A 16,593-nucleotide genomic window follows, 5' to 3' on the forward strand; every position below is an offset into this window, starting at 1 on the left:
CTGTAGGGCTTGTGATGGACCTTTCCTGCCTCCTAATAGTCAGTCTATTAATTATACAAGAGTTTATTTCCAATTATGCAGCCAATGAAATGGTTAATCAAGTCCCCTTTGATGGATGCTTTGACATTTAATTGGAAAGAGAAATCCACCTTGCACTCACAACAAACTTAGCCACTATAATGGGATTTCTGATGGGTTTGCATTTTAATCATCTGTTCTTTATCTGGCAGCGCAATTTAAAGGGCGTGGGACTTGGTGAAATGGACTCCTGATGATGGGCACCTCTCTCTCCTTTTTGTAGAAAAATCCCACCATTCCCTCACTATCTCAGCCCCTTTCACTAGCTGCTTTCCTGCCAAATCCCATCCTCCCCCCCTCAGAATCCAAAGCCCTGTTCACAACATCCCTGATTATCTCTCAGGTCATATAGTCTGAGTGCCTGAAGATGCGGAGTTTTTCGGGATTTCAGGATTACATCCAAAGACTGATCTAGTGATTCTCATCTGATTGTGAGAACAGAACTAGAAAGTGGACTAGGTTTAATTATTACATAATTAATAATTTCATAAATGTCCCCAGTGCTTCCTTGTCCCCAGAACCATCAGAAAAGTCCCAGATCATGCCATTGTGGGAGAGTTCTCCTATTCTCTGAATTAAGGGCTGAGCAACCTGTGGCCCTCCAGATATTACTGGGCTACCAGGTTTCTGCAGGGGAAGTATTGGGCCACCTGTCAATCTCCCTTGCTCTGGTTGCCGGACATCATGTGTGTGAGGAGTCCTAGCAGATCTGCAAAAGTATTTTTGCAGATCTGCTGCTAGCCAGACTCCATACATGCTTCCTGCAAAATACAGGAAGGAAGATAGATGGGCAATTAAGCATTGCCTTCAATGTGCCCTCTGACTCTTTTGTCTCTTTCTCACATAATCACATGGGAGCAGGAGGAAAAGGACAGCCACTTCAGCTCACTAGCCAAGCTAGACAGCTGTAACCCTGTTGCAGGGTGATTGGGGATAGTGTGTGGCAGGCTGCAATCCTGGCAGGATGGCAATTGCTCCTCCTTGCTCAGCCGCTAGAATGGGGCAACACACTTGCTGATGCACTGTTGAGTTGCTGCCATTTTTAGCAGCCTCCCCTAGTTGTGACGGTCAAGAGAATGGCCGTCCCATATTTCTTCATCCTTAAAAGAGGGGTTTTGGAGTGTTTGGTGGGGAATCTCTCCTGGCTTTTCTTTCTAGATTACCACTGGTGTGAAGCATGTTTCAAATTACCCCAGAGTCTTCCTTTACTAATGATTTCATCTACACGTCTTTCCCCTTGCCAGATTTTAGCTGCTTTAGAGAAGGACGAACAGGCCCGAAGGCAACGGCTGCGAAGTAAGTTGGAGCAGGCAATTGACACAATGGCCCTAAGTAGCTGAAAAGGTCGAGATGGTGCTGCAGACTTCCCTGGCAGTGGACTCTTAAGGGAGAGAGAGAGCGGCAAGTGAGTCGCGGCAGCAAGAAAGCAATCAAGGAATACATTGGGGCCTGGCACCAAACAATGCACAGAATCTGCTGCGTCTCAGAACACTTTACACACAACGAACAGCAAAACAACAGCAACGTAAGACCGCCGTTCTCAAAAGCAAACGGAGCCTATCTTAAAGACCTTTTGGAAGGAGCGACGTAGCAAAGAACCTGAAGGACCCCAGGAGATGTGCAAGGAGGGCCAGCGAGACAAATCCCTGCTCAGCTGCCACTGCCTCCCTTCTCCGGCTCCCACCAAGGCCTGCTCCCGATTTGGCGACGGAAGGTTGGGGACTGCACTAACGTCTAGGACAACCTTTTTACATTCTGGTTTTTTCCCCCCATGGCAGGCGGTTTGGTAGGCTTATAATTCCCTGCCCCTTCTCCCTGTACTTCCTTCCTTTCCCGCCTTGCCTGGACAGCTCCACTCTCTACCTTCTCTTCCATACTCTCTGGCCTTCTTCCTCTAGTGTTAACTGCTATATTTGCACAATTTCCACAAGCTAGGTTTTGTTTTTGAAAAAGATTTAAAATATATGAGTGTGGGGAGGTTCTAAATTTTAAACAAAACATTGCAGGATATTTTTTTTTAATTTTTGTTTCAACAAAAAGAAAGGAGCATTGCTTGCTTGGGATAGAAGTGGGGGTGCGTGGAGTCCAAGAGAAGAGCCCCTCTATCTTTGATTCTTCCTACACTTTGTCCTGTGCCATATTTTATTTTAATAACATTTAGCACAGGCCAAATTGATGCTCTTGTTTTGAATGCTGCTTACGCGGGTGCCGAAGGTTTAAGGTACCCAGAGGGCAAAGAACTTGCAAAAGGGAGGGTGGGCCATGCATGGCAAACCCCTGCAGAGAGATCTTTTCACCTGTTTGTGGTGAATTACTTTGTGGAAAGTGGCACACTTTTGAGAAAAGTCCCTGCTTTGCCTTTTTATACATTAAGACAGGGCTAGCTGTTTGTAAGCGGAGTTTAGCAACTTTCAAAAGTTCTCATTGCCCCACCCGCCCCAGAGTAGCCCGCCCCCAGCTGCCCTCATCTGTACATTTCCCACTCATGGGGCATTTAGACAGAGGGGTACTGCCACGTATTGCCACTGCATAGGCACGGTGAATGTGGGTGGCTGTTTGAACCAGCTCTCAGTATTTCCCTCTTCCGTTGTAGAGGAAAGGCATCTTAGTAGGAGATGCAGTCAGACTTGGTAGGGTCTGGGTCGTGCAGGAAGCCTATGAGTAGATGCTTCTTCTGTGTTGTCTCCATTTCTGGCAGACCATGGCAACACTGGGTCTATTCAGAGAAATCATGAGGTCAGTCTTCATGCTAAGAGATGAGGAACATGGAGCTGCAGTTTAGCACTGACAGAAACATTAAATATAAGTGGGGTGCCCCTTTAGTTTTTTCAGGTGTGTAAGTGTGTACACACACCATTTTAGAATATTTTATTTATTCCTCATCCCAATTTCTTCAGCAAAATGCAGAGCTTCTCTTTTTGTTTTGGTAGCAATGAAGACCCAAGCTCCCAACAGTCTTGTAATTCCCCTCTGTTGGGATAAGCAGCTTCACCAGCGGATTTGGTTCTGGTTAGGCCAATTAGAAGAGGGTGAGAGAGTGCAGATAAGAAATGAGTTTTGTGGAATTGTAGAGTTGGAAGGGACTCCAAGTGCCATCTAGTCCAACGCACTTCATTATTACTTAATTATTACATTATTACTTTTGTGCAGGAATCGTTAGATTATGTGTGATAGTCTCCATAGCTTGCTTTGGCTATGGACTGCTCCAGAGAGCAGGGAATAATGATCTTAGTGGGGAGAGCAGAGCATCATTCATTCCAATCTGATGTTAGCATTATGAGAGGGGGAATTCCTGCAACTGAGTTCTGCTTTCTATTCTCTGCTACTTGGTTCAACCCAAAGTCTGCCTCCTCTTTCCTCTATGCACCTGGTTGGCTTTGGGCTTCTCCTGGTTAGCAAACTGCAGAAGAAGACCCAGGTGCTGTTAGTTACTGCCATGTTGCGACCAGGTATTTCCAGTCCAATTCAAGGCAAAGGTTCCTGTGTTGCTGCCATGGTGTTTCCCAAGACATCCAGCCCTGTTTGGAGGAGATGTTGTATGTACCTTCGTTTTGTGTCTGCTCACTCCTTGAGAGTCAGAAGGTGTCCTCATTTTCAAACTGAAACAACTCCCGTCCCTGGAATTCAGTAGCTCCATCTTTGAAATGTGAATTATGTGCTATCGGAAAGGAGCATTTTACTTATTAGTTAGCTTTGCAAATTTAGGAGGCAACTGTTTATTCTGCATCCCACCACCCCTGCATTATTCTCATTCTACACCTAAAGAGCAATGAAGCTATGTGAGAGTAGGCAAGAGAGACTGTCCCTAGTTGAACTAGGGTTTGGGTCTATGGCCTACAAAGTGCATGTTGGCACTCCATAATTTTAATTTCACACTGGCCTGGATGTCTTGTACCAAAGGGCAGTTAATCAATTCACTGAAATAAATAATTTTTTAAAAAATAATAAAATAATCCTGCACACTGAGCAAAGCATTTCTGAAGGTCCTGAAACGCCCATTGGGTCTGAGTTTTCTGGTCCAACCCTAACAAAGAACCAATACATCCCATATCCAGCCTAAACCACAGTATGTGAGAGAAACAAGCTCCTGAACACTTGCTAAAATCTGTTTCCCTTTGCTCCTCTCTTTTTCATTATCTCTACATCATTCCATTCACTGTTCTGACCCTAAGAATTTTAATCCCCTCGATTCAGTTCCTGACAAATGTAATGCCTTTAATTATCATTAAACGTTTACCAGTGTGATGAAGCCACTGCCCTAATTCAACTCAGGTGACCAAACCCACCAAATTTTCAGCCTTCACCCACCCACCCAGTACCAGTAAACTCAGTTGCTATCTCAAGTCTAGGTTGAAGTTGAGAGAGAGGCTATTGCAGAACATACCAAGCCTGATCCTACCCATTCCCTGAGAGTGCAAATAAGGGGAGGAGAGGGGATGTAATGAAGTTTTTAATTAAAATTTAAAATGTGTGTGCGTGCGTGTATATATATATATGTTGTTACAATCTAATTCTTGTGCCCCAGTGGGGCACTGTATAGTTAACAGAAAGAGCTCAAACCAGTATCACATACGGTTTTTACACAACCAGTGGAAAATACCAAATGGATAAATTTCAAACATTTCTCATCAAACAGAACAATCATTTGAAGCCTATATACATCTCAGATTGCTTTGTAATTTTGTTTTTATCCTTTTTAATTATTTTTAATTAAAGAGGAGGAAGAGAAGAAGACAAGACGACAATAAAAATATAATGGAAAAACACCTAGGGATTCCCGAGATCTCTCTGGATCCATAGGACCTGTGGGCTGTTGCATGACTGTGCTAGAGTTTAGTCTGAGTTGAACTTTTTTTAAAAGAAAAAAAATGCAAGTGTTGAATACTAGAGGTTTGTTTAGACCTTTTTATTTTTGAAATTTTGGAATTAATTTGCCACTTCTTGTATAAGAAAAAAAAAAGAATTAACTGTTTATTTCTGGAAAAAATGGTACTCCGAAGCCTTAAAGGACAGCTAAGTGTTTCTACACACAAAAGATACTGTAATATTTTACAGGTTCCCCTCCTTGGACTTTCAAGTGTACGTGGAAGCATAAATCATTACATGATTGACACTTAAAAGAGATAGAGGCTCGATCTTTCGGCTTGATGTAAGTCAGCACCATTTTATGGAAAACTAAAGTGCTATCCTGACTTTTTAGAAGCAAATGACAAAATCCCCCTCTGTTGATTGCATAGAGAGCAAACGTTTGGCTGGAAAATGCCATATACCATTCCTCTAGAGCCACTCACTTATCTTATCCAGGTATCTCAGCAATAACATATTGGGAGACTTCACTATAAAAATAGTATTCAGTGGGTTACCTCAAGTGAACAACTTTTATCTTTTCTGATAAAAACTCAACAAAGTGCATTAGAAGTTGGCTTAATTTGAAGGGCCTGCAGAATGCAAGTTGGTTTGTTCAGTCTTCAGGACTGGCCTTTAGAAAGACCTAGCTAATTGCATCCTATCTTCCCAGTTCCTAGCCTTCAGTGAACCAAGTCATCTCCACATGGGCCATGGCAGCAGGGGGGTGGGGGGGGAAGAGTTCTTAGCCTAACGCTTAGCAGAATCGTAGCTATTTAACTTGCCACTAGGGATGTTTGTGGAGTGGAGGAATACTTTCCCTGTGTCCAGACTCTCTGCACAGTGGACAGACCACCAGCTGAAATAACTGGAAAGCAACAGCTAAATCAGCTCCTGTGCAAATACTTCAGGTTGATACAGTTTGTGATTCAGTCTGTCAGGCTGCAAGCTTTCTGGACAGTTCATATTTAATCTTTTGTACAGAATCCCAGTGGAATCTCAGCAGCAGCATAAGGGGCACACAGGCAAGCACCAAGATGTCAAGGCTCAGTGCTTTTTTCTGGGGGTACTCAAGGGTATACTGGCACCTCCCCCCCCCCACCTAAAAGTAAAGCACTGCTTAAAATTGTGGCACTTACTTTAACAACTTCATGGTGAGTACCGGCTCCTTTTTTTCCTAGAAGAAAAGCACTGGTCAGGCTTAAATTGGACATCTTGGCAAACAGATTTCCACACGCCTTCAACCCACAGAAAATGGGGTAAATCATAAATATGTTGTCACCTTCCCCCCCCCCCCCTGTTTTTGGTGCTTGTGCATGGGTGTGTAATTGCCAACACTAAAATGCCTACTGGTGGTCTGCTCTGTGTCCATGCACACCACGCAGAGTTAGGCTTCCTTTGCCTCTGGCACTGCCTTCGCCAGTCACAATTCTGCCGCAGAAACCAAGCCAGTGACTTTGCAGACAGTGCCTGGGGCAGAAGAGAAACTCAGTGGCTTCTCCCCAAGGTGGTGAGGAGAGACAAAGCAGATAGCAGACAAGCAGCGAGTCCAAATTTTCATCTTCTTTCTCACCCCAGTGCCTGCAATTCCACTGAAATCAACAGGAATTTTTTATATTTTTGTCAGCAGACACTCGTCCACTGTGTTAAAAAGACTTACAATCTGGCTCACACCTAGAGGATCTTTTTTCTTTCTTTCTTGGGCAGTTTTAATCTTAGTTGCTTCCATATTAGCCACTTTCTCTGGAATCGCTTTCCCTTGTTCATTTGCTCATTATGGAACATTCAGACAACATCGTTCTTAAATCACTGACTGCATTCCGGTCTTTCCTGTCTTGCCCTGTCCATCCGTCCGTCCCCCATACTGATTCATGGCATAAATTTGGGTAATGAAATGCAATTGGATCACCAGCCTGTACTGCAGGGCTAGGCAAAATGTTGTTGGGAGTTCCTGTGCCCTTAATTTAAATTTTATCTTGTTTGCAGATCTTACCCATTTTATATATTTCTCTTGATCATGGCTGGAGCGTTAGTGATGAATAATTGCTTAATTGCCTCTTATTTATTTATTTATTTATTTATTTGGGGGGGGGGGGACAATCAGTAGTGACTTCCTCTCATCATTTTCCTTCCCATAGTGGAAATCACCAATAGAATCACATACACAATTGAAATTGGGGCAGTTAATAAACCATTAATCACTAATTTTCCTATCTGAACTCATCCAGAAGCAATAAAGCAGGCAAAGATAAAACTCTTAATTAATGTTGCTGTGACCCTTTGCTAAATAGGCTTTACATAGGAGCAAACATTAAGGGAGGATGGGGGGGCACAGAAAGACATTGACAGATAACATTAACACTAACCTCTTGTTTTAGTTCAGCTTCCAGCTAAATACAGTGCCTGAGCAGTGCTAAAGGGTTGTAGCATGGAAGCAAACCCGTATGTTATTCTTCATTGGGTTGTACACATCCACATCTATCCATGCAAAGACACATCTGGGGACTTCAGTGGCAATGTCAAATCTCCTGACGTTTCCGACTTCTGCAAGACTTTGAATATGATGTGGAATCATGCCATTGGTACTAAACTCTTTTGCTATGCATTTTGATGCTCAGACGATCACCTGAAAAGCAAAACCTATAAGCCATTAACACTTTGGGAGAGGGGAGCATATCTTATCTTATGTTCACTAATTATTGATCTGGCATGAATTGCAGCAGAAAAAGACATTCTTCAAAAACAAAAGGGCAGGGATATAAAGTGGTAAGGCGGTTACAGGGAAGAGGCCTGGCTGATTTGGAACAATCTGTCAACCAGATATATTTTTGTTATAGCTGCATTGGCATAGGGCCAGCTGTATAGGTTGACATTTTCTGCTTTGCCATAGTGACATTCGTGTGGCAAAGGATTTCTAAGAGCAATTGCAGTCAGGAGCAGGTGACTTTTTTAAAAAAAAAAGGTTTGCCACCTTTATAGCTTCATAATATTCTCTGGTTTTCATCCAAGCATCACCAATCCATTCCCATCAACATTATATGAGATCCCTTCCCCACAATGCCACTATTCTATTCAATGTATTAGTTACTTCTAAATAAGGTCATGACTCATAGAATCGTAGAGTTGGATCATCTAGTTCAACCTCCACAATGCAGGAATCTTAACTAAGGCATCCGTGACAGATGGCCGTTCAACCTCTGCTTAAAAACCTCCAATGAAGGAGAGTCCACCACCTTCCAAGGGAGTCAGATCCACTGTCAAACAGCTCTTACCGTCAGAAAGTTTTTCCATTATGTTTAGTTGGAATTTCCTTTCTTGTCCTGCCCTCCAGAGCAGGAGGAAACAAGCTTACTCCATCTTCCATGTGACAGCCATTTAGATATTTGAGGAGGGCTATCATATTTCCTCTCAATCTCCTCTTTTCTAGGCTAAACTTGCATAGCTCCCTCAACCATTCCTCTAACACTTCGGTTCCAGACCCTTGATCATCTTGGTCACCCTCCTCTGCACACATTCCAGCTTGTCAGAATCCTTAAACTGTGGTGCCCAGAACCTGACACAGTACTCCATGTGCGGTCTGGCCAAGGCAGAACAAAGTGGTACTATTACTTCCCTTGATCTGAACACAATACTTTTGTTGATGCAGCCAAGACTAGCATTAGCTTTTTTTGCTGCTGCATCACACTGTTGATTCATAGAATCACAGAATCATGGAATTGTAGAGTTTGAAGCATGTTAAACTTGTCCTCTACTAAGACCCCTAGATCCTTTTCACATGTACTACTGGCAAGCCAGGTGTTCCTCATCTTATGTTTGTGCAGCTGGTTCTTCCTACCTAAGTGTAGAACCTTACATGTTGTTAGTTTGGGCCTGGTTCTCTTAATCTGTTAAAGTCATTTTGAATCCCGATTCTGTCTTCTGTGGCATTAGCTACTGGTCCCAGTTTTGTGTCATGTGCAAATTTGATGAGTATCCCCTAAATCATGGGTAGGCAAACTCAGGTCCACGGGCTGGATCAGGCCCAATTGCCTTCTGGATCTGACCCGCGGACGGTCCGGGAATCGCCGCATAGATCGCCAGCGCACATGTTCTTTCCCTCCCTCTCCCTCACATGGCAGTGGCGGCGGCGCCTCCTCCCTTCCTCCTCCTGGCTTCTCCCCGCCCTGCATAGAGAAGGCTGGGCTTTGTTGGTGCCAGCAGCAGCAGTGCTCAAGCGGCCACCATTTTAAGCAGCCCCTCTCCAGAGCCCTTTTGCGCACTGCTCATCGTCCCTCCCCCGCCGCCAGCCCCTGCCACTCGCAAGACACAGGTAAGCAGCCACCAGGGCTCATGGTCTCTTGTATCACCCCCCCCCCCAAAAAAATATAGTCTGCCCCCTCCACAAGGTCTGAGGGACAGTGGACCGGCCCTCTGCTGAAAAAGCTTGCTGACCCCTGCCCTAAATTCTTTCATCCAAGTAATTTATAAAGAACTCTGTGGCACCTCACATCAGTCTTTTCCATGTTGATTAGGAACTATTAGTAAGCACTCTTTGAGTTGGGTCAGTCAACCAGCTACAAATCCACCTAACAGCTACCTCATCCAACACACATGTTACCAGCTTCCCCACAAGAATACTTTTTAAGTATTCCCTGAGAAAAGGTGCGTGTGAAACGTACCTTCTCTTTTTCAGGTGCTACTTTCACTTTCTTCTATCCATTGTTAAAAATGCTTAATCATACAACCCCTGCTCCCTTAGCCCCCTACCACCGCCACCCTGTGCCCTCAAACACTGGTGCTATCTGAGGACAGGATACATACGCTAGGAATAGGGATTGAAGGAACACGTCAGCTATTGAAGGCTTAGCTTTAGAGGATAACTCAATGGAAATGTCAAATAATCTGGTTCCAAAAATACACAGCTCTTCTGAGAAAATGGTTTGAGCCAGCTAATAAGGAAGTGTCTGGTGTTTTCTTTATTTCTTAAACTCTGTTAGTGACATCCCCAGTTCCTTGGACTCTTAACAGTTTAGGGATAGTCTAATGAAAGGGCTGGTGCATTCGTCAGGATGGTGAGCAAGACCTTCCCCTGCCCCGCCCCCATTGCAGCTTTTTTTAATGGAGCACTAATAACCCCCCCCCCCCGAAAATGTGTTTAAAACACGTACAAGCCTTGTAAGGCCTGCCACTCTCTCTTCTTTCAAAGGAATGTCAAGTCCACAGTTAGCTGTCCTTTAAGTAAAGGGGAAGGGGGTTGGCATGGGAGGGGTGGAGCAGAGAAAACAATAAAAAACAAAGAATTTTAATAGTAAAATAAAAAAATAAAAATAAAATGATGAAAACTTTATGTGATTGTTTCAGACTTGAAGCAACTGTGCCAGTGTGGCAGGTCGGCACCCTTTGATTGTGTAAATATCCTGCTATTTCCTATTTTAATGTTCTTCAGATTTAGTACTTGTAAATAAACACGCGCATCAAGGAGAGATTAAACATTTTTGCTATATAACTTGTCTTGTCTGACTTTGTGAGTTCCAGGTTTGGTGCAGAGGGTGGAGGGAAGATGGAAATACAGGAGGGCAAGGGGCAGCTGTGCATGCTTCTACAGCCCTGCTTGGACTTGACCACAACCCATCTTACCCCCCTGCCCGTTCAATCACTTTATGTGAGCTTCAGCACTAGATTTCTGCACCTTCAGCACATACTATATTCAGCATCATGGGCCACCTTTTCAGCTGTGCTTGGCTCCCATGTATGTAGAATGCCTTAACCACCCACCAAGTGGCCCAGCAGGAGCTGGGGTTATTGCTTTCCTGAGTTTCCTAGCACAGAAACTAAACCATCTCCCACCTTATGCTGCCCTCTTTGAGAAGTGACAGCCTTGTATTGAGGTGCCTGCAGGTGTAAGGTGTGGAAAGAAATGTGTTCCTGCAAAACTCTGGTTAAAACTATCCTATAGTTCATCCAGCTCAGTATTGTGTGAAAGCCAAACTCTTCAATTTCCTAGTAACCAGCCTAGCTCTTTTCGGTGCAGATTTGAAAGCTTTGGGCTGCCCTGCTCCAGGACTTTCAGTCACAGCCCTGTTCACTGCACTGTGACAGCTCAAGACCTAGTGCTTGGTCACAGCACCCCTAGAGCTGGCAGAATACAGGCTGGTTGGAGTTAAGAATCTGCATAACAGGTTCTGCAGCAGCTTCATCCTTGTTCTAAAAAAATGCTAAGGGGAGCTGGAGTAAAACTGCTTTACGGCAACATAGGACTGGGTGTCTGCTGGTTTCCCCAGCACTGGCTGTGAGCATGCTCCAGTGTTTGAGAGCTCCTTCAAGTGCTGAGCTAGATGAGCCTTCTTAACTGCTGTGTCCCTTTTAAGTCCATTAAGAAGCAATCCAGAAAACGGATCTTAAATATTGCACCTGTGCTTGGTGCTGCCATGATAATGTCACTATCACAACTCAGGCTGCACATGCTTGACTCATAATCTTGCCTGGCAAATTTAGTCCTGTGCACTGGCCTCCATTTGCTTCCTGACACTGCAGCAAGCCTTAATATCTCCCCCTCACTTATCCTCCTTGCATCATTGAGCAATGTCCTGCCTTCTCATGCTCTCCTACCGCTACAGAGCTGCTGCACATAGCCCAAGCTGGATGTTGAGATGATGGGTTGGTCAAAACAAGCAAAGTAAGGATGACAGCTCTTAAACATGAAAAAGCAATATGGGACGGGAGAAGTGGCGCCAATTGAGAGATGTGGAGGTTGCATCTTCGACTTCCATATTGCATAAACTTTAGAGATGGTGACATAGACATCTACCCTACATCCAATGTGCAAAGGCCACTGTGCTCCTTTTTTATTCTTTTGCCATAGCAATCCTTATTCCCATTTTACAGATTATGGAATTGAGGCAAATGAGTAAATATTGGCCCCTTTACTCTGGCCACTTAGCTACACATTTTTTTTAGTACAGTGTCAAGTACGTGCCCCACTGGGGCTATTCTCAGGTTCCTATGAATTTGTAAAATGAGGCTAACGCTGCCCAGGCCTCATGAGACTCCTGTCTGCTTGGTGGCAGTAAGGAATGCAATTGACCACTTAACTAGGGAAGTGAGGGGGACATGAAATAATTTGATCAACCCCATATAGCATGTGTAAAGTAAAGTAAAGCATAACCCTAAACATTTTGTGAACCTTTGTACTTTTGTCCATTTCCTGTATTTCTTTTTCCCAATTTGAACTATAAAATGGTGATTTTCTTGAGTCAAAATGAGAGTACCCCTGAACATTTTTTTAAGAAAAAAAAGCATTATGTAAAGCCAAAACTCATGACCTCTTCCACTAAACAGAAATGACTTTCTGTGAACATAATAGCAACTGAGGAAAGTCTTGGGGGTGCAGAAGAGTTGGCACATAAAGATGCTTCCATCTTCTACAGTAGCATAACCAATCAACACTATGTAACTGGGGAGAGAGGCCTGCTTTGGCCCAGATATAGTGGGGCATTAGAGAGTGGCCAGGTGTGTTACTTCAATTTCTACCCAACCCAGGTGCTAGATAATGGAAAGGCCTGATGAGAAAGGATGTACTTTTAGACCAAGACCTGATAGTGACAGGTAATCCCCGAGTAGAAACAAATTATCTCTGGTGATTGCCTTAGCAAAAAGCCTGCAAGCACACATTCTCTTTCCCTCTCCTCAAGGCCAACATCGAAATTCACCCCCGCAACCAATTCTCTCCTTCTATTGCTCGTCATTGTTGTGGCACCCCCTGCGCTGCCTTCTCGGCTCAGCAACTGGTGTGGGCAAACTAGTCACACACCCCTAAATCTGCCTTTCTATTGAGAAACTCATTAACCATGTGACAGCTGTTAGTCTATAGGAGGAGGAGCCAAATGTCCTCTCCAATTATTGGACAACTCCCTTCAGCTCCTGCCAGCTTGGTCCAGTGATCAGGGATGACAGGAGCTGTAGTACAACAACATCTGTAGGGCATCGTGTTGACGGTCCCTGCAGGACAGAGTGCAAGGTGAGGGGGGCGGGTCTTGCCTTACATATGCATAAGAGAAGCGACCAAGGCACCTAGTGCAGAAGCTTTCAACCTTTTGGGGTCCACAGCTCCCTTGACAAACTACATTCTTTCTGTGGCACCCCTGTGGGGCTCAGGAGCCCAGTTATGTCAGCCCTTGCCTGCAGAGCTGGCAGCCTCTCACCCTTTTTCAAACACCCTCCCTTGTGGAGTGTTTCCTCAGCCTCCTCTCCTCTCCTCTCTCCTTGAGAGTCCTCTGGGCAGCCGCAGCTGCCGCCCCAGTCTCTGAGCTGCTTCTCCTGCCCCAAAGAGAGGTGCCTCCTCACACTGCCCCACAGGGGTCTGGGAAGTACTCCCAGCGGCACCATTCACCTGGGGAGCTTGTAGCCAGGGCTGCTGCTGCAACAAACAGCTGTGCAAGCCTTTGGGAGGCAGAGATGTGAGAGGGCATCAGAGGAGGGAGGGAAGGAGAGAGGGACAGAGGCCAGTGTTGCCTGCAGCAGCACCCCAACCTTCATTCAAGGCACCCCAGGGTGCCACGGCACACTGGTTGAAAACCACTGACCTAGCGTAATGATCAATGAATTCTAAACACTGTAGGTGCCAAAATCTTGTAACTGGAATGAATTAAGGAATAAATTAAGCAAATGGATTATGCTAATATGCTCATGTTGATTTTTAAATTTATATATTATTTATTTTACACAAACATGTCAGTCAATAAGAAGTTGTTTTGAACTGTTTATCATATGCATGTTTCTTGATCTCCATTTCACTCACCAACCTCCCTCCCCCCGCCCTGCAACCATCCTTTCAACTTTGAAATTATGAGAACAATCTTCCATAAAAGTTCCACACTATTAAGGACTTTGGAACTTGTTATGAATCTTTTATATGTTCAGCCACACACTCACATCTACTCATACTTCCACAGCCACAATAAAAGAGAAAATCAAATGAGCAAAAATGCAGTACAGAAGGAAATAATAAAGGAGAAAGTACAAGGGAAGAAAAATAATTGGGACAGGATGGGAAGGGGAAAAACAAATTCAAATTGTCCTTAATATTGCCTTCTTTTTAGGCTATGCATATGCTCACAAAACTTCTTCACACTTTCCCCTGCTTTACTACTTTTCCATTCCTTAGTTTAATGTGCCACCTATTTCAGCCACCATGTCCACTGGCTTCTAACACCCAAATATCTAAAGTTTGTTTCCATGCATAATATGTTTGCTCACTTTTTGCATGGAATCTTTTTTTTTAAAAAAAATAATTCTGACAATAATGCACAATTTCCGCACCAGTTTTTCCAGTGTGGATAAGAAAAGTGCTATTGGAAGTTTTAAGGGCAACAGTTCCTTTAATTGAAAGCTTCTTGTTTGCTGGTTCTGTTTTATTTTATTGCTTCTGGGCTAGAATGGTTAGTTGGGGTTGTTGAGTTGATGAATAGTGCGATGAACCACACTGTTAATCGGTTTCTGTTCCCATAGAGGAGGGCTCTTTGATTGCGGGGAGAATAGATTTGTGTCATGCAAACCTTATTCCCCAGGGCATTTCCCCACCCTTTTCATTTCCACAAAGAGCCTGATGGGGACAGAGGGCAGGAAGCAGGTCTGCTTTGCAAGAGTGCCAAATCGACTTCTAATTGCCCAAATGCCCTAGAATCCCACCTGCAAAACACAGGCAGCCTGGAAGCGGTGCTAATGTTTAGTCCTGTCACTTGAACTGGAGTGCTGGTTCAAGAGGAGTGTGCTTCTGATTCTGGTGCTTCCCATTGTCCGCCACCTGAGAGAGCAGCCTAACTCTGCTTAATGGGAGGGCCAGCCCCACCAGAATGCCATCTGCCCATCTAATTCAAGTACTGCAATTTAACGTCATGGGATCCCCCCTTGCTCTGATGCTGTCCAGGCAGGGCACCACTCTTTCCTCTGCTTGAGAGCAGGCCTTAACTTTCTGTGGGGAGGGGTGGGGAATGAAAGGCAGATTTGCCTATTTCATCACTAATGTCTCCAATTTTTCAAGGGTGTTTTTATTAAATAGTTAAACACACACACACACATGCACATATTTGATGTTGTTCCCTTGCTTTCAAAGCTCCCATGGTTTCTTGATCAGCTGCAAAGGAAATAAATCAATTATATTGGGAGAGAGGCAAAAGCAGATGGGAGGGGGGTTAAATAATTGGCAGAGATCATCGTCTGGTTACCAAGTGCTGGGATCAAAGAGGCCAATCATGGTCCTTCAAAGGAGGAGGTGGGATTAGGGGGTGGCGGGTCTTTAATGTGGCTCTGTGTAGTTTCTCTCTCTCTCTCTTTCGTCAGCCCTTGCTTTTCCTTGTTCATTAAATTCCGGAATCAGAATGCTCCTCCCTGCTATTTCTCTCTGTGTGCCTTTACTAAAGTCAGCCTGTTCCAATCTCCTCCTTCCTATCGTCTGGGCAATTTCTTCTTCCCTTTCCCCACACTAGGAAATGGAAACTTACCACTGGGTGACTGTCTCCCTTTCACTTTTAAACCTACTTCAGATTTCTACTCAACCCATTAAAAAAGCCTCAGACTTTAAAAACAAGAGTTCAGCTGCCCTGTCCCAACTCATAAGGGGTGCCCATATTGGAAGAGGCCTCCACGATCCAATTTCCCAATACCTCAAGTTACATACGCTTCAGGTTACAGACTCCACTAACCCAGAAATGTTACCTCAGGTTAAGAACTTTGCTTCAGGATGAGAACAGAAATCGTGCTCTGGCGGCGAGAGGCCCCATTAGCTAAAGTGGTGCTTCAGGTTAAGAACAGTTTCAGGTTAAGAATGGACCTTCAGAACGAATTAAGTACTTAACCCACTGTATATTTTGCTTACCTTAAATCAGTTTCAAAGGGTTAGAGGGTGATGATCCAATCAGAGCAGCTGAACCCTTTCCACCACCCCTTCCATTGTTCTCAGGTTCTAAATGGCTACACCCCCAAAGTTGCTGAAGCATGAACAATGCAGACCCCAGAGGTCACCCAGATCACTTGAGGTTTGGCCCTCAGAAACTTGTTCTGAACTCCCATCATCACAAGGTGCCATTTCTCATCCTCGCTGCCTGCTCATTTTGAGTGCCCCCCCCCCGCAACACCCCTTTATATTTCTGAAAGCGACAAAGCCCTCATACTGCAATATCACCACCTCCTTTTCACAGGAGGAGGTATTTATCAGAAACAGCCATCATGTGACAATTTGAATTCCTCACAGCACCTTCAAGCCAGCATTTTCTCAGATGTGGGAAGCTAGGAGGTTTCCATTTAGGTGCTATTTTGGCCCAACACCTCCCCACATGAAAATGAGACGGGTAAGAAACCACATGCAAAATTAAGGTATAAATTGTCCCGATGAATGTACCTCTGGGTTGTTAAATAGAAATGCAACCACAAAAACCCTCTCATTAGCTTTCAGTGAATGAATTTCACATAGGCATTCGCACATAGCAGCCTCACCATGTGAGGCCTCAGAATTAATAAGTTTGGAAGAATTAAAGAGAAATGCCAGTGCAATCTTACACAGGCATGTGCAAAAGTAATGCCTATTGAGTTCAGGGATAAGCATGTCTCATGGTAAGAGTGTACAGGATTTCAGCCTTCATGGTAACATTTCTATGTAAAAAAAAAACCTACCACAAATCACCTTCAGCTGCCCAG

The 16,593-nt window shown here is 44.3% G+C and overlaps 1 protein-coding gene and 1 long non-coding RNA gene across 5 annotated transcripts in view; one reads left to right on the forward strand and one right to left on the reverse strand.

Moving 5' to 3' along the window:
- The window catches only part of PLXNA1 (plexin A1), a 311,748-nt gene extending 305,726 nt beyond the window's left edge, over window positions 1–6,022 (forward strand). For all 4 annotated transcript variants that reach the window (XM_081900456.1, XM_081900454.1, XM_081900457.1 and 1 more), the window contains exon 32: window positions 1,323–6,022. In XM_081900456.1, coding sequence (XP_081756582.1) covers window positions 1,323–1,418 — 96 coding nt within the window. In that variant the 3' untranslated portion in view covers window positions 1,419–6,022. The remainder of the gene's footprint in view (window positions 1–1,322) is intronic.
- Window positions 6,023–14,189: 8,167 nt separating this feature from the next.
- LOC309362612 lies at window positions 14,190–15,517 on the reverse strand. The gene is made up of 2 exons (XR_014165038.1): window positions 15,126–15,517; window positions 14,190–15,034 (listed from the first exon to the last, which is right to left on the reverse strand). It is a non-coding gene; the product is annotated as an uncharacterized lncRNA (long non-coding RNA).
- Window positions 15,518–16,593: the final 1,076 nt, after the last annotated feature.

Source organism: Podarcis melisellensis (genome assembly GCF_964234715.1).
Source record: "Podarcis melisellensis genome assembly, chromosome: 2".
In the NCBI taxonomy this organism is placed as follows: Eukaryota; Metazoa; Chordata; class Lepidosauria; order Squamata; family Lacertidae; genus Podarcis; species Podarcis melisellensis.